Below are 25,626 nucleotides of genomic sequence, written 5' to 3' on the forward strand. Positions count from 1 at the left end.
AGTATGTTACAAAAGTTATTTTAAAGTAATTAAACTATGTAGCTTAGAAAAGGAAGAATTAGAATAAAGTTTGTTTAATAATAATTGATATATATTGTGAAGTCAAACCTAGTCAAACCTATAACAAGATTGACAGCGTTAAGTTTCATTTGTTGCCTCGAAGACCCACAAAATAGTATCAAACAGGAAACATTTTCAATATATGGCATTTTGACGAAAGCCTCAAAGAGGCCTTTGGCACTTGTAAGGTCTTTACAAGGTTCAAATAGTGTGCAAATATACCAAATGTAGACATAGCTTTAGTTAAATTCAATATTTAATGAATACTACTTTGTTAAAGAACATCCGTAAAAATATATTTTAAAGCCATATTAAAGAGTAAAATTAATATTTTTCCTTAACTTACTGCCTGTTATGAATATCGTTACAAATAATTTCCAGTATAAGAAGCACCTAGTGGTTTGTGTAAATTGATTATTATTTATTTTCATTTTGTAAACCGTACTTTTAGACATATTTAAGTATAGAGGTGCATTATCAAGACCAGTGACGGTAATCAATATTACTGACATCGTGTACTATAAGCACGTGTTGCAAGAGGTGTCTCGTGACGCATACAGATCGACACGATACCAAGGTCACCGTAGGTTAGGAAAATCTTCGACTCACTATCACACATTTAGCCTTATCCATAGATTAGCATCTCACGTACGAGTGATATGAATAATGAATCAGTACAACGCAGCTAACAGTAACGTATTCATTTAACTGAATTTTAGTATTACGATAAGAAAACTATTAAGTTTACGCGTTATTAATAATTGATACTACCTACTCTTTTGTTCAACCAGCTATTCTGAATAACATATTTATGCGAAGACACCACTCTGTTTACTAAATGCATTAACCCTTTCAACATTTATGTAATATTACTTTAAATGCATCAAATATTCCTAAATATTTTTCATGTAAATACACCACGCCACACGGCCTACATATAACGAGTACAATGAATCAAGTATAACTTGTTATTTTGCTCCAAATATGCAATAATTAATCGCAAAGGCAACGGATGTCCAACATTTGCTTCAATGTTGGTGGTATTTGCCAGAGTTGGCCCAAAGGTTACCTTACATAATATGACATACTTACCTACTTTCTGATTATGACTGAGTTTTTGTGAGACAAGTTTTACAGTATGGAAATAGTTAAGAAACAATAAAAAATGTAGTTGTTTTTTATGAGTTTTATAATTATCTATATAACTTTACTAGCCGTTTCGCGCCCGCTTTGCTGGACGAATTAAAATAAATTTTATGTTTCATTATTTTATTTTTTTTTCATATTTTTATTATTCTTCTTTTTAACTTCCCGCTAAGAAAATTGAAATATTTCGAAAATCGAGTTTTTAACAGATGTTGACGTTTTGCGGTTCTAGGAAGCCTCTTTTGTTTTTATTAGCGGGAAAAATTTTCATAAAAGTAAAACAGAAATAAAAAAATGAAGGAACGTTGGAATTAAAAAAATAAATAGCCATAAACCATCTAGGAAAAATTTCGCATCGAATGGTGGTAGTTCATGTCGATACGATTAGTGGTTTAAGCGTGAAAGAGCCTCAAACGAACACCATTTTCTTTTTATATATATAGAAGATAGATATTAGAAATATTCATATAGTAATTACATAACTAAATACATACTATCTGAACTAAAATTGTGTAGTTTACATAATTGTTTTGTTACGTGAATTGTTACTAAAATTCAGATTATAATATGTAACTTTATAGTCTCATTGCTGAACAAGGAACAGAGAGTAGGTTAAAGCATTGCCTAATGGAGATCTTGCAATATTTTACAAACGGATTATTATAGTCTGAAGTAAAAAGCAAGTCATAACACAAAAAATAATTAAAAACGAGATAAAAACAAACTTGAATGATATTTAAATTTCATACAAAGTCCATATTAATATCGCACCACTAGTAGAAAAGATCCGGCAGATAGCTACTTGAAGTAAAACTGTAAGCCATAGATTGATTATACTTTCTAGCGGAAGCCGAGATCATGACCCAGATTCCCCAACCGGTCAGTTGATGTAACTTGTTGCGTCAGACCACGACGGGAATCGAACCGAATGACCTCTGAACGACCTCGCGGACCATAGCTACCAAAATATAAAACCTTCCCTAAAAGCGTATAATGAAAAGATGGTTCATCTAGGTTAAAGAACAAAAGAATAAACGAGCAATGTAATATGCTACATACTGCTACTACTATGCTGAAATGAAATTATACAATTTTGAAACTTTTATTCCTCCTTAACTTAGATATTTTAGAAGTCACATTGCTTGGTTAAATATAGTGTATAAAACAATGGTCAGTGATAGGATTAATTAAATATTTAAGTTGCTGCCTGGTAGACAGTACTGGTGACCCCAGAGCTGGTGCTTTCCTCGCTCAACGAATAAATATCGCAATACAGCGAGGAAATGCTAACAGCGTTAAAGGTGCACTGCCACAGGGACCAAACTTGTAAAATTTGTTTTAATTTTCTATTTATAAATTTTTAATTATAAATAATTACATATTATACTATGTAGGTTAAGATGACTAACTTCATAATTAATATTACATATGGTCAACATACGATCTGAAATAAATGTTTTATACAGAATGTTTCTTCCGTACCTTATTGAGAGAGTTCTGCGAGTAAACCGATTTTTAAATTCAAACCATTTACACCCCTCCATCTTAAATACAAGCCATTTTAAACAGAATTTTCTTCAACATAATTCATTTAATGTAGCTATTTCAATGGATGTATTAAACATAGAGTCCGGGATTACTTGTAAAATATATTTTTTTATTTCCTTGGAAGTATAAGGTTAATGTTAATTTAAACCAAGTAATTACATTGTAATTATGGTTATATTATGTTATTAAGGTAAACTATGTAAGTCAATATACAAAGAATTGCAAGTACTAAACGTCCTTACGTCTGCGATTAGCGAGTCAAGTCGGTCAAAGGATAATGTGTTTGCAGCAATTACGTGTTTAATTTTATTATTCAACTATAACAAACCAACTTTGAGGCGAAGTTAAATAAAATAATTTATAAAAGAAAAGCACAACTTTCTTAAAAAAAGAAATGAAACTTCATTTGTTTTTAAAAAAATGCAAGTGTAAGTAAGAAAGAGACGCTTTTAATATTGAAAATACAATTATTTTTAATACAGTATATAACATTAGAACAGAAAACAAACGTAAACTAAACCTTACTATACAATTCCATGTAATTTGTTTATAATAAGTGCAATTTTATAATATCATTGAAATGTCATGTTTAATATCTGTAGTTATGCCAATTGTCATGATGACAGTGACAAGAACTTGATACTTTGTACCTATTAAATATAAATTATAGTAAAAACATATTATAAATGCAAATGTAATATTCTTAATTACAGTTTAAAGTCCAACTAAAATATAATACAAAAAATTTAAGTTTATAACGAAAAGTAACTTTGATGTTACAGATTTCATAGGCCGCTAGGGTGTCATATGTACATTTTAGTACCACACTAAGAAATCAACCTAAATCTATTCAGTAAAAGTCAATAACCCTTTATGTAGGACTGACCCTTTTGGGAGTCTACAATATCATAGTTAATTTTTCTTCAATGTGTTGTTCAGTGGCTTGCATTTTATTATTTTGTTATTTTATGTCCTAATAAAACTCTTGTTTGTTGTATTCTTATTAATATACGATTCTTTTGATATACTAATTTAAAAAGAGATAATAAACCTGAATCTAGTAGATATAAAACAGAGCCTTGATCTGGTCCATTACATTGCGAGGAAGTATCGAGGTTATTGGAAAAACGTATGTTAATGAGTTAATAGTATTGAAATCGATGTGACAAGACCTTCGGGTGAGGTGAGGTAAAAACTTGTTTATGATTAAATGATACAAAACTATTTTATCTTTTAACCGCTAGCGAAGGAGGTTTTATTCGGTGAATTATGGATGTTTATTATTATTTTAGGATACATATCGTTATGTATCCTAAAATAATAATAGGAATTTTTTAATTTTTGAATTTATTTTTTTTCCCTTTTCTAGCTTAGTTCCTAAGCTAATCTAAAATATCTAATAAAGCTAAATAAAAAAATCGCGATAGACGCGGCCTGATAGTTATTGAACAATCTCTTTAACTCAGAAATATAACAGTAACATATAGCTCGTAATTACAATTCGCTTAAGATATTACAAGTATTGCCAATTACAGCTCAAAACTTTGTCCAAAAAAATCCACTCTATAGGTGGAGTTTCCCATAGAAAATATTGTGTATTAGATTTAAAATTATTAACTGAAAAATGTTATGTACGTTGTAATACTATATATTGTATAATTTTAAATCCAACCTAAATTACTATAAAACACTTATTTTGCTTTAATCTGGTAAAAGCATAGTTTATTTTAATTAAAATATATAGCCACTGATTGCAACGCGATATTAAAGACACGTAGACAATACGTTCTTCCTCCTTCCTAGTAAGTTTTACGCAATAATCGATTTTCTCACTAAATGTCAGCTTTACGTAAGCGACGAGCTTATAACATCCTTTTAAGTATTTACAGAAAGATTGCATTTTGCATAATTCCACTTTTTACTGGGCATTATGTGACTCTGACTAAAATAACCAGATTCTTCATACCATTTCAGCTATATGTAAATAGTCTATGTTACTCCTATAAATAGCTTTAATGTGAAAGACATTATTAAAGCCGCTTGATTTTCTTTATAATTTCTGCTTGAGGATGTCATGTTCCATTAGCGTAAAGAACAAAACGATTTCTTTAATCTCTAGCATATAAATAGAATATCATTTTTTTAAAATGCGAAAATTTATTTTCATATCACATGCATTGAAACAGCGAATTTCGATCTCTGTTTTGCCAGTCGAAACAAAACAATTTCAGACCAATGCGTCTGTGTCAGTCAGGGCTATAACAGCCGGGCACATTCATTTATTTATTATCTGATTTCTGAATTATTCTATGATTAAAACAGTATAAGATATTACTGCGCTATTTGTCTGAAATAGTCTTACTTCGACTGGCTACAGAAATTTAAAACTCGTTGTTTCATAACATGTGATATGAAAAATACAGTGTGTGGCAAAGGAATAAAACAAAGAGGGTTTCAGACCAGGGCGAAGACAGCCCTCGATTCGCTCGGGCAGTCAACTCTCGCCCTCGTCAGAAATAGCCTTGTTTCACCCCTAGTCACACAATATACTATTATTCTATTAAAAAAGGAAAAAAATCTCTTTTTTTTTACCGCTATTGGTATTAAAGCTATACAACTGACTCCACTCATTGTAAACGAATATTTCTCTAAAATATTGAGTGTACCAATAACAAAATAAATTTTAATTTATATAGAGAGGATAAATTTCAATGAACATTGATTTTAGTACGATTAGGATAGACATATTTTATCTACACCCGTACACGTTTTGAAATTATATTTAAGCACTAGTTGAAACCTTTAAAATATGTCCTTATTGAATTTCTAGTATATTTTTACTTAATAACATAATAAAGATTGAATATGCATTCTAAAGCGTACGTGTAAACACTATATAGGTTTATTATTATTATTACATTTAACACTGTAATTACGAGACAATGATTATCTCGCCCAGAGGTTGGGGTCGTGTCAGCCTTATTGTTCCTCTGAGATTTTCCATATAGTTTTTGTAATCATTTGCATTTTTTTGTTACAATACGTAAATTGTTATTTGAATACAAATACTTTTCAAGGACGGTCTTGTAATGACGTCGGTGCATGTCTTAGGAAATGCGTAATGTGCTATTTTAGTTTTCAAATGAGCTTTACTGAAAATTCAAAGGTCCCTAAGTTGTATAAAAAATTATTAATTTTTCAATAAATAAAATTACAAAACAAAATTACCGGATATGCTTCGAGCCGTGCTTTTAGATAGAATAGGTATTTTATAAATAAACTCCATTTCTAATAGGGCGTGTGTATTAGGAATACCTACTAACGAATGAAGTAATGTTCTTTCAATGTTCGAGATTTATCACAAAAAGTTTGTACCCGCCCAAGTAATGGAGACTCATCACTTAAACGCAAATCTTAATGATGAACATTACTGACAGCGTCAAATTGCTCACGCTAAAACGGAATAGCAGTACGTAACTGCACTCACCAAGGTCGGAGTAAGCGGGACAGCTATACGTCTGAGAGTTTTGTAGCGTAATTTATCGTAATTGTTTCGCCACGCGACCGTGAGCGATATGTCAAAACTTATACGTCTGATGAATGCTTAATCTATGGTAAAGTTCATCAGATGAAAAACACAATCATACTGTTTATTAACATTTGATGTACGGTTGCATCGGTAGAACAGGATATTTAACTAGTACCTCAAGTAACAGGTTTATCAGTATTTCTATAGTTTTATTTATATCAGAACTTAAGATATCTAGAACTGATGCGATTTCTCGTAATTGCTACACGACTGTTATTATTTTATTCATTATTTCGACAAAGGGAACAAATAATAGAACAAAATAATACAATTTTAATTTAAATGTTTTAAAAAATTCAAAAGTACATTTTCATAATCATATTTAAATATGGCAAGTAATTTCTAGACTAAAGTTTAGATTATGTTACTCGTGGTTTGAGACTGAAACATATATTTGTGAACATGGCATGAACGGCGAATACAGTATTACAAAATATACTAAACTTTATCTTAATATATTTTCAAGCTTAAATACGTAATTAGAGTCAACAGTGAGACATGCAATATAGCAAAAGAGAATTGTTGAAATTTTAGTTTTCTATTATATTATATTTATTAAATACTAAACTACTACTAAATTTTTTCCAAAGTTTGGGCATCCTAAGATGTTGATGCTGCACGCACGAAAAAACATGACGCATGCGGCGTTACCTCACTCTGAGGCGTTCCATTTAAGGCTTGAAGTGCAAGCGAGAGCGCAGAACGAGCGACAAAGAGGCACAATCGGACTCCGCGTTCGGCAGCGTTCGTTCGTTAAAAAATTTACATAATTTATTTATGCGTACAAATAAATGTAACTTGATCAATTCAATTGTGATTTCCATTTACCTCCTTCTCTATATCCATCCAAAATATCTATCAAACAAATAAAATTTAAATTTTCTTTTGAAAACTGCAACCATTCCATCCGTATTTTCTTATGACGTCGTCACGTTCAACTATCGTCAGTAAACCGACTTTACAGACAACCGATTTTATTTATATAATAATAAGGCAATGCGTAAATTGAATAATAACAAAAATGTTTTATTACAGAGAGACCTCGCCTCCGTCGCCGCTGGGCGATGAGAAGGAGTCGAAGATGAGCCAGATACAATTTTCCCCGCCAAGCGATAAACAAAATACACTGGTGAGTAATGTTTAATCCAAAATAATTACAACCTTGTTATTCTATGACAAAATTATTACTTAAGTGCAGAATATAAACCATCAGACTGGAACTCACAAGGCCTCTAAAGAGTTATTTGACTTTATTAAATAATAGCAATATCTTTTAATCTTTGAGAATTTTTCATTCATTCAATCATCGTACATGAGTTCGTTTAGGCTTCAAGTAAAATGTTTCTTACCTGTTTCTTTATTTCATAGGTACATACTAATAACCATTATATTGGTGTCGCGATTTTGTATATATAATATAATATAATATAATATAATATAATATAATATAATATAATATAATATAATATAATATAATATAATATAATATAATATAATATAATATAATATAATATAATATAATATAATATAATATAATATAATATAATATAATATAATATAATATAATATAATATAATATAATATAATATAATATAATATAATATAATATAATATATATTATATATAATATATTCTTAAATTAAGCGCTTCTAAAGCATTTTCCTTGTTTCTAGGCGTTACAAAAGCGGGCGGAGGCAGTGTGCGTGCAGAATGCATACAAACACTATGGATCCAACAAACGACCGAACCATGTTCTTAGTAAACTAAACATGACCGTCAAAAAGGGGACAATGTAAGTATATTTACTTATTAGTTTTTGTTCAAAAATTTGGAGTGATATAGTATGTGACTCCGCTACGCCGTAGCAAGTACTACGAAGAACATATACCAAAATGTATTATATTGATTTAATTTAAGCTTAGACTCAAAAAGAAAAAACGTTATTAAACCTAGATTAAGTAAACTAGATTATGTAGGTATTGAGTAATTATATAAAATAATTAAACTAAACTTAATTAATTTTAACATGCATAGTGTAGTAGTTTATACTGTGATTAAACTAGAACAATAGAAATCTTTTAATAACAAAGTTAGTCCATACTTAATTGTCACAAAATTATATAAACGCAAAACATCAAATTTACTACTTACTATACTTTTGCTTTAGAATATAGGTATATGTCGTTATAATTAAATTATTTTATTTACATTTCCTTAATTCGTTCAAACTCCTTGTGAAAAATTTCAAAGTAAACTGGCGAGACGCGATTTAGTATTCTCCAATTCCTAATGCATTATTCAACAATACTTTGTTCATTGGTTTCTCACACAAATCAAACAAAATACAAAGCTTAGTGATGCGATCCGTCACATTCTTGGCAATGTTTGTTTTCATTGTAAATACAATGAGTAAAATGTTTGCATTGCCTTCAAGTTGTACTTCATTGCTAAATACCATTATAAGACTGATTAAGTCATTTGTGTCGTATTTTTCCAATAATTAGTTATAATACTTACACGTGTATAAATTTGTCTGAAGTTTTAATTTGATCTATAAAGAAATAAGCAAGATAAAGAACAGTTTTCAGGATACGTAATGTTATAACTGCATGTGTCTAAGGAATTCTGATTATATTTTATCAAAATAAAACTTATATTAAACAGAGCTTGTGTTATTTTCTGAAAAGTATTTTAAAATCACTTGAGTAAGTTTTACGATATTCAAGTACATGCGGGCATCCGACAAGGCTGCTTACTCTCGCCACTACTTTTCCTGATTGTTCTCGACGGGATTATGCATCGCACACATCAGAACAAGCGCCGCGAAATAGAGTGTTGATTAACCAACATTCTTGGAAGATTTGGATAATGCCGATGACCTATGTCTGCTAAGTCATAAGCACCGTGCCATGCAATCTAAGTTTGAGGACCTGGACGCGAAGCGGGATTTGCGGGACTCAAAATCAACACCCGGAAAACGAAAGAAACGCGTGTTGGAGTTGAGAACCGCACCCCATTGCGGATGGGTGTAGAGGATAGCGTTCAAAAATTTGTTTACCTCGGAAGCGTCGTGTCTGAAACTGGAGGTACAGAAGAGATGTCCTCTTCTGTACCTCCAGTTTTACTTCACGCATTGCCAAGGCCCGAGCAACCTTTGCACAACTTCGGCCTGTATGGTAGTCACGGACGTTGACGCGTCGCATCAAGGTTAAAATATTCGGATCCAACGTCAAGTCTATGCGTGTGAAATGTGGAAGGTCACCAAAGACATCTCGGACCGACTCCAAGTTTTCGTCAACCGCTGTTTTCACCGCTGTATTGTGAGCATCTGCTGGCCTGAAAAAAATTCTAACGAGCAACTTTGGGAGCGCTGCCGAGAAACCCAATCAAAATTAGAAGGGATCCCAATCATATTCCCAAGCAGGCGCTTAATTGGAACCCGCAAGGAAATCGGAAGTGTGGCCGTCCCAAGCAAACCTGGCGCCGTACAGTCGCAGACGAGGCAAAGAGAGCCGGAAAGACTTGGAGCGAGGTGAAATACGAGGCTCAAGACCGAACGCAATGGAGACTTTCTCTGGACGCCCTCTGCCCCATCTAGGGTAACCCCTAAGACTTTAAGGGTCTGTTTAACAATGTATAGATAAAGTACCAAATAGCTATGCAACACATACATTATTTGGAAGAAAAATTGTGCTTGTTACTTCATCGGACTCATAACTTTAGATGGACTTTATGTGACGAATAGCGCTATCTGACAGTCGTGAAACGCAACAATAGTGTTTATCCTACCAATAAGTAATAAATAGCTAATTTGGAACTTATGTAGAACTTATCCATACATTGTGAAACAGACCCTAAGTCAAGTGAGTAAGTTTATAAACAAGTGATAATGCCTGTGGACATATGGCATTCAGTTTTAGGGATGTACATCGAAGAGCAATTTACAAAATAATACAATAAGTACGTTTGACTGAGCACTAGTATGGACCTAGTGGCTTCAGCGTACGATTTAAATCCCTAAAGTCGAAGGTTCAATCCCCGGTTGATCACCAATGGAATTTCTGTCTATAAGCTCATCTAACACTCGCTTGTACGGTGAAAAAAACACATAGCAAAGAAACCCCTTCCTTTCCTTGCCTTAGATCCATAAAACATGAACAAATAATTATTTTCTCGTGATAATATCTATAACATATGTATAGAACTCAATTAGACATATCATCACGAATAATTTCCATCGTTAATTATTATGAAATATTAATAGACTGTTAATCGATAAATCAATTAACCTATGTCATTGATGAATGAATATTAAGTTCAATCGCCTTAAGTGCACCTATAGGTGCAATAATATATTATTTCATTTTTGGTTATTCATGGGCTAGAAGTTTGTATATTTTATTAGTAATTATAGATATTTAAATCACTCTATACATTAACTCCATAATTTGTGTCCATAAATGCGTAAGTTATAGAATCAAAGACGGAGGCGTGAAAAGGAACGTGATTATTTAAATATTTAATTAAAACTTCTTTACCGATGTCTCTTGCTAACCGTGATAGTTGTAAGGCGAAACGAGCGCTTTAGAGTTTTCGATGTATTCAATGTAATATATATATGCGTTTATATCCGTTACAAATGTTTCATTGCCTAGTCACACTACCAAAGACTATAGTAAAACTAATATAAACTTGTGATTTTAAGCTGAAACAATATTTTCAATATTTGACAACTAACCCTATGTAGACGCAACAAACTCCATTCATTTCCATACGTAGGGTGGATGGCACCAAGCCAAGTGCGAACAAACGAACATTAACCTCTACAAGTAATTATACTTAGCAAATACGGTTTGATGACAAATTTGACCCTTACTACGTAGGTAATAAGAATGATTGATTTCCTAGTTATAAACAATAGAGTGTGACGTAGAATGGTGTGATGTTTGTATTATTGGAAGGATAAAGATACTTAGGATTGCTTCTTCGAAGATAGTATGGTTTGTAAATAAAGTAACTGTACAATGGGGTACAAAGACCTTTATGCGTCCGTTTCATTGATCATTTTTCAGATATTCTGAGTAACTTAGATGTGTGAATGTCTTTTCTGGACTCTCTTAATCTTAATATATATAAATTACGTGTCACGTTGTTTGTCCGCAATGGACTCCTAAACTACCGAACCGATTTCGATCAAATTTGCACACCGTGTGCGGTTTGATCTAACTTTAAAGATAGCTTACATCTCAATTTATACCCGCAATATTATTTTATTGCAAAATATTTGTTTATTATTTGATAGTCACAATTCCAACAGATGGCGCTGTGTTGAAAGTACCAACGTTTCAAATGAGCTACAATTTCATGGCATTACCACCAAAAAAGCATGGTGGTCCCCATGACTGGTGTTCTCCTACAGTTTCCCTTGACTAGGTTACTACTATGTAATATAACTAAAACCTTAGCCACAGCAACGCTTGGCCGATCTGCTAGTAGTATATATATTTTTTAAGGATCAAAAAACTATGCCATTCCTATTATGCTTATGAACGAGACACCTAAAATTTCGATACAATGATATAAATCTCATAATCTATCAATGTATTTGTTTAGTTTAATATAAATGATCAAACAACACACAATTCGACAATTACCGAGGCTGCCTTGGCGCACAAATTTCTAGTCTGGTTACGACAGACGGGATGTTTCAACATTGCATCGTATTTAATATAATATGTTGAACGGAACGCACTTAAACGCCTTGGTTTGATGTCGTCATGTAATGCACAAAAATACTGAGTCAAGAAACCTTTAATTTTGATCCTTGAAGAATTATATTTTTAGATTTTATAAAATAAAAGTGCTAGTAGCTTTTAGATAGATTTTTTAGATACCTTTTATGAGCTGAATATTGGCGTAGTTTTAAAAGTTTAAAACATAAGTATAAAAGTATAAAAACAAACATAGATTTTCACCATATTTTCTTAGAAAATTGTTCCTTAACAATAAAATATCAAATGTATTATAGGATAGGACGAGGAGGATAGAAGGTGATATTCCCTTTAAATGTTCTTTAAAATGACTTCTGTATATTAAATCCTAGCGCAATATAGTCCTAGCGGCTTCAGCGTGTGACTATCATCTGAGGTCGTAGGTTAGATCCCCGGCTGTGCACCATTGGACTTTCTTTCTATGTGCGCATTTAACATTCGCTCGAACGGTGAACGTCAGGAAACCGGCTTGCCTTAGACCCAAAAATGGCGAGTGTCAAGCATAGGAGGCTGATCACCTACTTGCCTATTAGATTAACAAATTATCATACAACAGGTATTTTGTATCTGAGGCCTAAATAGATTGTAGCGCCAATTGTTTATTTTGATTTATTTATACTAAATCCTACCACGATGTACTTCTATAAAATGTTTATTTAATTTATATCAATTACACAAAAAATACTAGCTAGCACCAATTTTTGTATTTTTTCCTAATTAAACAATAAATACATTTCTACATCTTTAGTATGTACAAAATAGTATATAAGTATTGGTAGATAGTAAATTTAAACGGGTATTTTTACAGATATGGTCTACTAGGCGCGTCAGGGTGCGGCAAAACGACTCTTCTCTCCTGCATTGTAGGCAGACGGAAGCTCAATAGCGGAGATATTTGGGTGCTCGGTGGAAAGCCAGGCACAAAAGGTAATTTTTTTATGAGAGACTTTTTAGAGTCATCTTGGTTTATATATTAATAAAGTATAAACTTTATAGTTTCAGTATATTTTTTTCAGTTTATAGTTTGATACCTGAAAGTACTGGATTTAATGTGACTCAATTGATATGGATAAAATAATAAAGAATAGACTTATGTATATATTAAAGGAGTAAGTTCGATAAATAGGGATAACTGCTTTATAGAAATTGATAATTTTTTGTAATCAAATCTTTTAAGAAGAATAATAACCTAACCTTTAATTCTAAAATAAAATTATACCTTCTATAGTGCAATAATTACCTTTCATATAAACAGATTTTAATGTCTGTTTAAATGTTCTTCAATTCACGTCGTACTACTTCACGTTCGACAGTATGGTTGGTCAAATATCAGAGCGACACAACAACAAAGAATTCAAAGTCTTATGTATTAGGAGAGTATGATACAAAATAAATTGGTATGTACGTATAGAAATCTCTAAGCAAGCTTTATTTTTTACTAGGTTCCGGTGTTCCCGGAAAACGAGTAGGGTACATGCCCCAAGAAATAGCTCTTTATGGAGAATTCACCATCAAAGAAACGATGATGTATTTCGGTTGGATCTTCGGTATGGAGACCAGGGAGATCGTGGAGCGATTGCGGTTTCTTCTGGACTTCCTTGACCTACCCAGTGAGAATAGAATGGTTAAGAACTTGAGGTATGTTTTTTTTTGCTAAAACCCTCAACAATCAATATCGATTCTGTAGGAATTGTGTTAAATAACTATTTGTTAAGAGATAAATTTTACTTCTAAAGTCTGCCACTAAAACATTATATTTGCTATAAAAATATTATTATGACGCTATAAAAAACGTAACTTTCCATGTCCTTTGCGAGTTAATAATTTAGTTAATTCTTACAATTATGACTAAAGTATGTATTAAAGTGTCATTAAGGCCGTTTTAAATATTTTTAGGTAAAATGTTAGGTTCTTTACCGTGTGACAGATAATATTTAAATATTAATCCGTTTTTTAATTATAACTTTACTTTTGCCAGCAACTTTTGTTACTGTATATTATACAAAAACATCATGAATATGTGATGTTATCATCGTAAATAAGGATAATATTTCAAAGAAACATCTCGTGTCAGTAAGGAAGTTGACATTGGTCATGTACGTTATGCGAATACATATTAATATTTTATTTTTCTCTCTGTAAATTGTAAAATTAATTAACATCAAAATGAAACGGCCAGCTAAAATTTTAAAAGGTAATAATATGTAATGGACAGGCAAATTTAACCACAAACTTCAATGTCTCATTCCCTTAAACTTCCACGAAATCTGGTGTGATTAAGACTTAATTATGTAAACTATTAGGTTTAAACCTCTTAAGAGAAACCTATGACGATTCAAATTGAGTAACGAAGACACTATAGTGACTTTAGTTATACAAAAGCTTTACTAAAACAGGCAAATGGCTTTAAAATTATTATCTCTTTCGTTTAGTATACTTTAAATAGGGACAGCTATTTGACCATTCAGCCTACAGGCTAATAGCGAGATTTTAAAAAATCCGAAGTAATTTTGAAAATAGAACAAAAGATTCTGCGAAGGTCAATCCCTCTCTTTATTCTAAAAGTCGTAAAACATGTTACACTAGTTAAAAATGATTTCAACTATTTTCCTTAAATCTCACATTTAAATAATGCACCAGGAAAACATATACTGCTAAATATTTTCATACCATTTCCAAACACTATGCGGCAATTAATTTTAATTTTCGCATTGTTATAAAATTTTATTGCTTGTGTCGGATGACATCAGCTAGTTTTTGTCTTTGTTAATCAATGTTAAAATAAGTCTTAAAAATAATGATGAATAATAAAATAAATGACTACGAATTAGTCATTAAAAATGTAAGTATTTTTACTTTTTATTATCGAGTGCTGAAACTAGTCACAATGTTTAGGACACATCAATAATTATTCTTTATTTGAAATTACTAAGACTTCTTGTCTGCTGAAAGAGCTAGTTAGCTAGTTGAACATTATGATATTCAAACAAAAATTTTAAGTTCTAATTTTAAATAATCTCGAAATTCTCTCCAAACCTAAGAAATGTTAAAACATCTAATTTTACGAGAATACTTGAAGTAGAACGTGTGAATATAGTAATTACCAATTCTAAACATTAAATGTGAATAGCCAGCCAAAAACTCATGACCATTTTGTATGAAACAATTGTTTTCTTGCATAATTTATCGTATTATCATTAAGTAGGTTTTATAGTTGCAGATGGTCAAAGACTTTAACGTTACAAAGCTAGTCACAAACCAGAGACAATTTAAATTTGGTTTTTGTAAACTCTTCGGCGTAGAACGGTGTATATTCATTAATTTGTTTTACATATTAATATTCTTAAATTTTTACGCTAGTAGGTAATTAAACTCTTGAGACTTTTTAGTCGAAACAGGACCTTTTGTAATCCACTATATGCCTTCTACTCATACAATAATATTTACTCGTAATTACAGATTTAAAAAACACCTCATACAACACATTTAAATTTTTAATAAATTCTAAACATGCTAAAAGATGCGTCAAAACAGTTTTTAAATGACTTGAGAAACATATTTACCAGTCAAGCTGCGTAAGCAGTTAAAGTAATATAATCAAATCAAAATTTTAAGGCTCACTAGTAATATACATACCTATGTATTGCACAATATTTCATAAAATACTGAATAAAAACACGGATTTAGTACGTTGAGCGGTACTTAACCACAGATTTTGACAATAAAGCCACAGATTATTAAAAATATTGATTAAATTCTAACATCGACAATGTTGTTAGTATTAATTAAAAGTAAGTCTTTAATTTATGTATCACGTGGATATTATCACCATTATGTGGTACTCACTCCTGTCACACAAGTTTTAAGTTAAGGAAGTTCTGCACGAATTGCTCGTATTATAAACTGGTTATGAATAATATTTTTTTAAAGTCTGATAAGTAATTATAAGACCCATAAACAATGTTTAATAAAAATTGCTTTTATTTAACTTATTTTGTTGAAGTTACATGGCTTATTACATGAAATATAAAGGTGTGCAACTTCCGTAACATAAAACATGTATCGCAAGTGCGAACCTCATAATTGATTTGATTGACGATAAATTACCAATTAATATTATAGAACCAGATATCTAGAAATCACAGGTAACTGTAATAATATTCTTGTCATAACTGGGTTTATTTAAGTCGTTAAGTAATTAATAAAATATAAATATGTTGTTTTATGCCTTAAAAAGTATTTGATATAATTTGTTTAAGCGATTTTGCCAGATTATCACAATCGATCACGGATAATTAGCAACAAAGGCAGCGTAATAGCCGGCAATCTCAAACAATGCCTAATGCCTGTCAGAAATTAGTGCGTGTCACAATGTGTCACGCTTGTTACATTACAATTGGTGTCAATTTGTCACACCTCTACACAATACATCGTTTACGTGTTTGCATACCGCTTTATTACCATTATTAGTAATGTAACAAAACATGCTATTACCATTACATATAAAGCGTTAGAGCGGTTACGTTTTTGAAGTGAAACTTCTTTATCGGGGTGGGAAAAAAAATTTGTGTAACATTTTTTCGTTACGCATCACATTTTTCGGTTACGCGTCACATGTTTCGGTTACGCGTCACATTTGACCGTTACGCGCGTCTTTTTTTGTCCCTACCAGGGTTGATTCAAAGAGATTCTAAACCATAAATAACAAAAATGTATAATAACGATAACAATGATACTAAAAATTCTATTACAATTTTTGAAATTCTGTAATAATCTTAGTGGTAATAAGGTAAAATGAAATAATTGTATTATTTGTATTCAAGTCTGTGATATTAAAAGCCTTTTGCTAAACTTTATCTAATTTAACTTTATTTAACCAATTTCTGTAAAGTTGCATATTATAGATAATTTTTCGAAAAATAAGGTCATAAAGAAGTTTCACTTGTAACGTGTGTACACTAGTACACGCACATTTTTTTAGTTGGGTAGAGGCAGGACAGACGCTCTTGTTGGACGTACGGATTACGGAAAACTGTTACCCTGCCTCTTATCCAAGCTGATGGGCCCGTTGGGTTTTATTCCGTAGGCGTGCATCACATATCCCGGACCCACCCTAACACTCCACACTCAATACGTCACTTTAATAAGTTACGCTGGGGTTCTGTAAATGGATTACAACAATAAAAACGAGTATGTTTGTTAAACGTTTTAAACAAAACTTTGTATCTGAAAAAAGATACACAACTGGAACGTATAAAACTAATTCAATAAATCAAGTTATCACTCACTATATACAATGATTATTCATATAACTATTGTGTAAATGCTGCTGTGCTTAATACATTATATACATTCATGAATGAATTTGCTGATTCTTATGTATTGATGAATCATGCGTTTCTCTTTTAAATCTGTGTCATACTTTCAAGCAAAATAACTTATTAACAGTTGATTTTATACTTTCTACAATACACTGAACACAATAGCAAATGAGTTAATTAAAAGAGCATAGATTTAGGATCAAGTGGGTCCTCCTACTACAATTGATCCTAGACGGATTTTTAGACAGTATACAGAAAAGGCTTCAGTATATTGTGGTAATAAATGATATTTTTAACGATTTTTGGGTAATATTTAAAAAATCTATTAAAATATATTAAAACTAAGAATGCCCGATTAGCTTGATATTGATATAAATCGCCTTCCTTATCGAAAACTTAGCGAAAACTAGCTAGAATCATTTGTTAAAATTTGTTTTGTGGGAAAAAATAAACAGTTTAAAATAAAAATACGAGTATATTGGTATTGTGTATTAGACGCTTCGCTGTCAATATTCTTCTTCTTCTAATATGACATATAATACTAATAAAGCTGATCTTCTCAACTTTAATAAAGATATGAGATATAAATATATCAAACTGTGGTGATTTATTTATTATTCTCGGTAGATGTAAAATCTCCACGCTTATTTGAAGTGGATGTTGGAATGATGTAACTGTTAAGTAATAAGTATTTACTTTCATATTAAGTAGAACGAGATGTGTTTTGTTTGTCATGGAAAAATTAAGGCAATTATATTAATAAACTCTACGAAGTTATGACGGCCAAAAATTTTGTCAATCCAAAAATTCTTTGAGCCTATTGTCACGAAGGCGTATTATGTTTAAAGGGGAAATTTATCAAGGATGTCCTTATTCAAGAATATCTATGTAATTTAAAGTTATAATTTAGTCATCTAGATGTTTATAAGTTACTTAAAACATCAGCCCTTAATATATAGATAAATAATATGATTACTAATGGCCAAATTTTCTCGTTGGTAGCAAGAAACTGTCATCGCTGGTGAGGCCTAAAGATTTTAAAAAGCGTGGCGTGGGCTGATCTTTCCCTTAAATATTTAAAATATTATGTATTACAGTGGTGGACAACAGCGGCGTGTCTCCTTCGCCGTGGCATTGATGCACGATCCTGAACTGCTGATCCTTGATGAACCCACCGTGGGGGTCGACCCTCTTCTCAGACAGTCCATCTGGACCCATCTGGTGCGAATCACCAGCTCCGGTGATAAGACTGTTATCATCACAACCCATTATATTGAAGAGGCCAGGCAGGCGCATTGTGTAAGTTATTTCATTTATTATTATCCTAAAAATTGATAAAATGTAGCCAACTTTTTTGGTAAAAAACGTGACTTATTTTCTAAATGCTAATATAAACAACAGATTTTATTTATATAAAATATTTGATATTCATACTCAATACACATACTGACTGACCTTTACATAATTTTCCTTTTATTTGGAATCCTAGTGTTACTAGAAAAGTCTTCTATAGGTACCTACAGCTCGCTTATCTGCTACTTTTGGTCTAATAGGCTATCTGGCTCTTACAATTTAATTACTAACATTAATGAATATATTAATATATTTTACAACAATCTTCCTTCTTGCCGTAATTTTGTGCATTACGCTCTTAATGAGATTTAAGTTTCTATTGAGTTTTTTTACTGTTTGCTTGTTTTTTCCTTGCTAGTTTGTAATTACGTTCTAATTGTGTTTACGTTCTAATACAATTGATGTGTGTGTGTAAAATTTGTGACGTCATATTTTCTTGTATTTTTTAAGCATGCATGTTATTTTAGGACTTATAAATAAATTTGGAAGTATGTGACTTCTAAAAATATATCATATTAGAAAATATTGATTATAATAAATATTTCCCCTGTAAAATAACTATATTTGCAAAAAGTGCAAATTCTGTATAATATATGTTATATACTCCTAGGTAATGTACTTTTGCTTAGAACAGTCCACGAACTTGTTAAAACAAACAATTTTAAAATAGTAACTATCGATTTGTAAACATAATGGTTTTTAGAGATAACAAATACATAGTAAGAAGATGTAATAAATTATCTCATTTCAACTAAGGAAATACAAGGCTTTTTATACAAAAGCCTATTAATTAAAAGTATTTTCAATATCACTTTTAAAAGGCATCGAGCCTCGTCCAAAATAGACATCTCACGGTCGAAATATTACATAGCTACTTTGCCCACGCAATGGAAATTTCCAAACATCAATTTTGAGTACTTGCAAAAATTTTAATTTTATATGTGTTATTTATTTTAACACAGTGTGGCAAGATTGAAGAAATAGTTACTTAAATAACATTAAATAATATTTTTCTGTTGCTGTATAATTTATTTAACCTTGATTTTACTTACAAAATTTACACAAATAATAACTAACAGAAATTCACACAAGAATACATAAAATGTCTACAAGACTTAATAACATTATAAATTTATCTAAAAAAAAAAAATTTGGGGTGGACTACCCTTAACATTTAGGGGGAAGAAAATTAAAGACTTAATTAAATTTACCTTACATTACATTTACTTTACAATGTAATGTACCTACAAAAGTGTACCCACCGATCACCCTAGTGATTAGTGAATCCTTTCTTCATCTAGTAGTAGTAACTTTAACTATTACGAAGGAAACTTATTAACAAGAACGAACTTAAATGTGTCGAACGAACGCACACAAAATATTAGGAGAATATATTTATTTATTTATGCTTTATTACCTTATTCACAAACATACACATAACAAAAATACAAAAAAAACATGTTACAAAAGTTATAAGGCAACGGGCGGCCTTATCGCTAACAAGCGATTTCTTCCAGGCAACCCTAATGTGGAACAATGACAGAGAAACAAAGAATAAATTTAGGAAAGTACTGCAAAAAACAAATTAAAAGCATCTCTCATAGGATTTCATCCTTAGATTTCTTAAGGGTCTTCATAATTGTAAAGACAGGAGCAGTAAATCTAATATTCGTTCCGTAGGTCGTCCGGAGACTGTTTTGTGTGTAGCTAGCGCGCACAACGTTTGAACAGATCATTATGGCATCGTACCCCTTGACCTTTAACTCATGATTAACGTAATTTAAACTTAACAAGTTTTTGAAAAACTATTATTTCTCAATTCTAAAAGCAATTATTGATTGAAAATTAATGAAAGGATTTATTTTAGTCGCGATTCAAAGAAACTGCGAATCAGATATTGTATTAATGGACTGGTATTATAAAAGGGACTATAAAAATAGCCCCGCATACATTCCGCAATAACATATTTGTATATTTACTTAATTGAGAGTATTTGAAATATACATAATAAAAGGCCAGCTCGCGAGCCTCCTAGCTGTATTCCTAAACATCGGGTGAGCCCACTGCCCTTTTCCCATAGTAGAAATAAAAAAATAGAAAATCTAATATATAAAATTATCGTGTAACATTGTTCGTTCCCATACTGTTCCGAAACGGCTTGACCGATTTTCATAATTTTTTTTATGCATATTCAGTAAGTCTGAGAATCGGCTACTATCTTACTTTCAAACCCCTAAGTGATAAGGTGTGCCCACCTCAAAATTGTTATTTTTATTTTGTATGATACAGCGTACATAAATACATACAACCAATAAATAATTTTCACTTCTCTACGACCAATTATTTATATGTTAAATAAAATCTTATGACTTGAACTCTGAGGTTTACGAGTATATAGAGAAAAATTCATAGAACAACCTAAAAAGTTTTTATTCCGGAAACCGAACAGTCTCTGGGGTAGCATAGCAAAATGATCCATGTTGGTATGTACTAAAGAGGTAGGTTAAGTAAAATCATATTAAGGAGAAAGGAAGTTCGCGGGGGCGGCTAGTATTTATTATATAAATAATTTAGAACCTAATAAGCAAAAGGTTCTTTTCGGAATCAATACATTCCATATACTAATTCAGAATGAATTTTTATGAAATAATTCTCACATAACGTGTTAAAACACTATAAACATATCTACTATTACTTTCTAAAGCTCTATCAAATCAAATTATTCACGCATAGAAAGACTTTCTTAAAAACGCAATATTACACGTACACGCAACCTTATCGGGTTATAATAATTACTTTAATAAATTAAGGTTTCAAGTTGGAATGTGACTCAAGGTCAGAAGGTATCTCTTATGTCACGTTTAACATCATCGTGTTTTAATCAGTATCGGGTTTGACTACTTATAAATTATCTACGAAAATTAAGCGATTTTTTTGGATTAATAGAGTGGGTTTTTAACTTATCAACTTACATTTGTCTAATGACTTAATTACAATATATATATTAGTATTTCATATAGAACATAATAAATTCTAAACTATGTAGTTACAAATCTGACATTGAAACCGGCCTCCTTTTAAGACAGATTATTTCTATCACGAAAAAATAAGTGTAGTTTAAAAATTTCAAGAGGATATTTAAAATCACTGTTGCTTATGATGCCTTTTATGATGAATCAAAACAAATTATTTGATAAGACGTATAAATTTTTCAGATTGGTTTGATGCGCAGTGGCCGCTTGTTGGCCGAGGATCCACCGCAGGCACTCCTCAGAATGTACAACTGCATATCCCTAGAAGATGTCTTCCTCAAGCTATCTAGGAAACAAGGTATGTTCGACTTAGGGTCCTTCAAGAAAAGAGCGTACCAATTCTTGAAAGGCCGGCAACGCACTCGCGAGCCCTCTGGCATTGAGAGTGTCCTTTGGCGGCGGTATCACTTAAGATCACGTGAGCCTCCTGCCCGTTTGCCCCCTGTTCTATAAAAAAAAATGTCGAGGTTCGTCTAAATCTCTCATCGTAATAAGGTGTTCTCAATAATATGAATAAAAGTATTACGTACCTAAGTAAGATTTTAAACGCAGCAATGGGATAGTGAAACTTGCGTTAAGAAGGATTTTATGAGTTATATGTATTTTAGAATATGCAAATTGTCTAAAATTTGAAACGTTATGTATAAATTCACTGGCTGATAAAAAAAAATCATAAGCTTGACTTACGATTTTTATCACAGTATTAAAAAATCTGCCATGTATTCCGCTGTTTAATTTTCACATTACGTATTTAACAACTTAATGTTAAACGATTTATCAAATATTTATTTATTACATTATCTAACGCTCACATTTGCATATTAACACAAAAAACGCAAGTATTTTTATTATTTGGCGAAAACTTCCAACTAAAACTTTATTGCAAAATTTTAATGTCGTGCTATATCTTTGGTGTACGTATTCTTTTTAGCACTTAGTAAAATTACCTATTCATATAATTTAAGACGTAACACGAGTAACTATGATAAATGTTGTACGATAGCTATATAAGTCGTTATATAAGTGTTTGCGCAATGACATCTTATGAGTTCCGTGATTAATTGACGGAAATCCATACGTTACTAAAAAATGAGAAATTATTTATTAATACTTCAATACGGAGAATTTTAAAGTGTGGTTGCAATAGCTCCATGCGCTTCACAAATATGCTTTTTGTGTTGTCTTACTACGCAATAAAAAACGTACAAATTACTATGTTTTTTAACTAAAGACTTGGTGGCCAGACTTATACGAAAATATACTGTGATTATATAGAATTTATTGTGAGTTAATTGTAATTTAAGTAAAACAATAATGTAATGTACACCGTTCACTGTTCACTGTCCAATGCATCACACTCAAGTAACAATTAAAAAGAGGTAACTTATAAAACCAGGAATGGAGTGGACCCTACAGTAATGTACTTGTATAGTTTACTGTCTTTAGAGTTTAGTGAATTTATTTGAAATAATTATACTTAGGTATGATATGCGGATATAATCATTGTTTCTGATTGGTAACGCAAAAAATTGATAGCAAGGTTTATCACCATGCCTTAAAATAATATTCAATTAAACAGAACATATCGACTTACTTGTCTACCCTATACCATTGAGACGAAAAGTAGTCTTCGAAATAGTTTATAAATTTTATACATAGTTTATAAAGTTATTTTAAAAAATTACGGAAGGTGTAGTAATGTAAAACATATTATCATCAATTATATACATCCTGCTTAATCAATAAAATAAAATATCAATGTTTAAACGCGTGAATTTATCATTGTATATATTTTTTTTCAATTAGCAGAGACAAAGAATGTCAATTAGCACATTTGGAAGTCATCTCAAGTTCAGTTATGCTTTACAAAGTCTTATATTATTATGACAAAAACAATTAAAGATTTTAAAAAAATATTTAAATTTAAAAATTATTTTAAGATGTACGTCTCAAGAAGATACTGTTCATTTTACACTTCGAAATCCCAAACTAACTATGCCGTTTGTCTTTTAATATTTTCAAAAATAAAAGTTAATACCATTAAATATCATATGTTTTTAAAGCAAATTCAAACTCCTGTTTAAATACTTCGTGCTTATGCATAAAACAAAAATAACGCACAAATTAATAATGTAATAAAAAAAACATATTTTCGTATTATAAAAAAAATTACATTTGTAGTTTTTAATTATCCCGTGTCATTCAAGCATTTATGGAAAATAATAATAATCCTATTCATGCTTCGAGACCTTGCAAAGGTTGCACGCGATCTTCAATTACATAGACATTCTATACTTCCTATTTAAATGATATTTAAAAGTGATGGTTTTTCTCGTTGTGACTTGCTATTTCGAATAAATAGGTTATTATCAAGGGCTGAATAACTTCAATATCTCATTAGCAAGTTTTTTGACATAGTCTAAATTGGATAACATAATGATAAATAAAACTTTAAAAACATTATATAGTAAAAAGTAAGAGCCCATAGATCTAAGATGACGACGACTCATTGGTCTAGTGGTTAGTACCCCTGACTGCGAATCCATGGGTCCCGGGTTCGATCCCCGGCTGAGACGAACATCGATGTGATTAGCATTTGGTGTTGAGCTTAGGTCTTGGGTGTTTAAATATGTATTTATATGTCTATCTATCTATAATATGTATGTATATCCGTTGCCTAGTACCCATAACACAAGCTTCACCAGCTTAGCATGGGACTTGGTCAATTGGTGTGAATTGTCTTTTAAAAAAAAAAAAAGATACGTAGATGCAATCCACCGAAATTTTTATGTTATTCAATTCAAAAATTATTGTTCATATTACTCCGAAGCTTTATGTACCTTCCAATTTCTTACTGGGACCAAGGATTTTCGGGATAAACGCATTAAAACTAACAAAATGACGGAGCCTTGGAGGCGGTAAAATACCTTTAAATATAATTACTTATTAATATTTGCTAAACAGTTTTCATGTAATGTCAGTCTTAAAACATGTTTATGGCTAAAGTAACCTACAGTCAGTTCTCTAATAACTTTTATAATTACTAAATAATTTCAGGGCAAGGCAACCAGGTACCAGAAATAACTGTATCGGGCGGAGGCCTAGGGCTCAACAAGATGTCTAAACGGGAAGAAGCTCCCTACGCCAATGAAGACGCGCAAGTGATCGGGCTAAACTTCCACCAGAGCAAGGAGGTGCTGATTGTTGATAACGGAGTTGGTTCCAATGGAGATGTGAGTTTTAAAAGTATTTTTATTTACGTATACCTATACGTATAAGAAAGCAAGAGTCTATTTCCACATTAAAAGGCATTAGTACTGGTATTTTTTATAAATTTGGAGATAAAAGTTATGTATCTAAGGTAACAGAACTCTCCCCACAATAAGTAAGATTTTAATTTACATTATGAATAACACAGGCTAAATGTACACAATAATATTACATAAAATATTTAAATTTTTTAGTATGTACTATCTAAACTTAATAATATTGAGTTATGGCAATACGTTTATTTTTTCGGAAGTTGTTAATACTTTTGAACTAAAGTAGTAACTAATATACGTAAATTGCCTACGAATATATATAATCTTCTCTGTATACCAATATGTGTGAATTCCATATATAAAGTAAAGTAAAGTAAAAAATAATTTAACCATATAGGTAACATAATTTACACTTATGACTCGTCACTAAAGAAATACATATTAATGCTTTTAATTTTACATTTACTGCCAGTTCTCAAATCAAGGGTGTAGAACGGGAGGATACCATACAACGATCCATAGTTTTATATTTATCACAGAAAA

The 25,626-nt window shown here is 31.2% G+C and overlaps 1 protein-coding gene across 2 annotated transcripts in view; it reads left to right on the plus strand.

Moving 5' to 3' along the window:
• LOC125063510 (ABC transporter G family member 23) overlaps nt 1–25,626 on the plus strand; it is a 60,718-nt gene that overhangs the window by 30,222 nt on the left and 4,870 nt on the right. For both annotated transcript variants that reach the window (XM_047669991.1, XM_047669992.1), the window contains 7 exons: nt 7,379–7,472; nt 8,017–8,135; nt 12,923–13,041; nt 13,557–13,752; nt 18,533–18,734; nt 22,004–22,118; nt 24,878–25,053. In XM_047669991.1, coding sequence (XP_047525947.1) covers nt 7,379–7,472; nt 8,017–8,135; nt 12,923–13,041; nt 13,557–13,752; nt 18,533–18,734; nt 22,004–22,118; nt 24,878–25,053 — 1,021 coding nt within the window. The remainder of the gene's footprint in view (nt 1–7,378; nt 7,473–8,016; nt 8,136–12,922; nt 13,042–13,556; nt 13,753–18,532; nt 18,735–22,003; nt 22,119–24,877; nt 25,054–25,626) is intronic.

The sequence above is a fragment of the Pieris napi genome, chromosome 3 (assembly GCF_905475465.1).
Source record: "Pieris napi chromosome 3, ilPieNapi1.2, whole genome shotgun sequence".
Lineage (NCBI taxonomy): Eukaryota > Metazoa > Arthropoda > Insecta > Lepidoptera > Pieridae > Pieris > Pieris napi.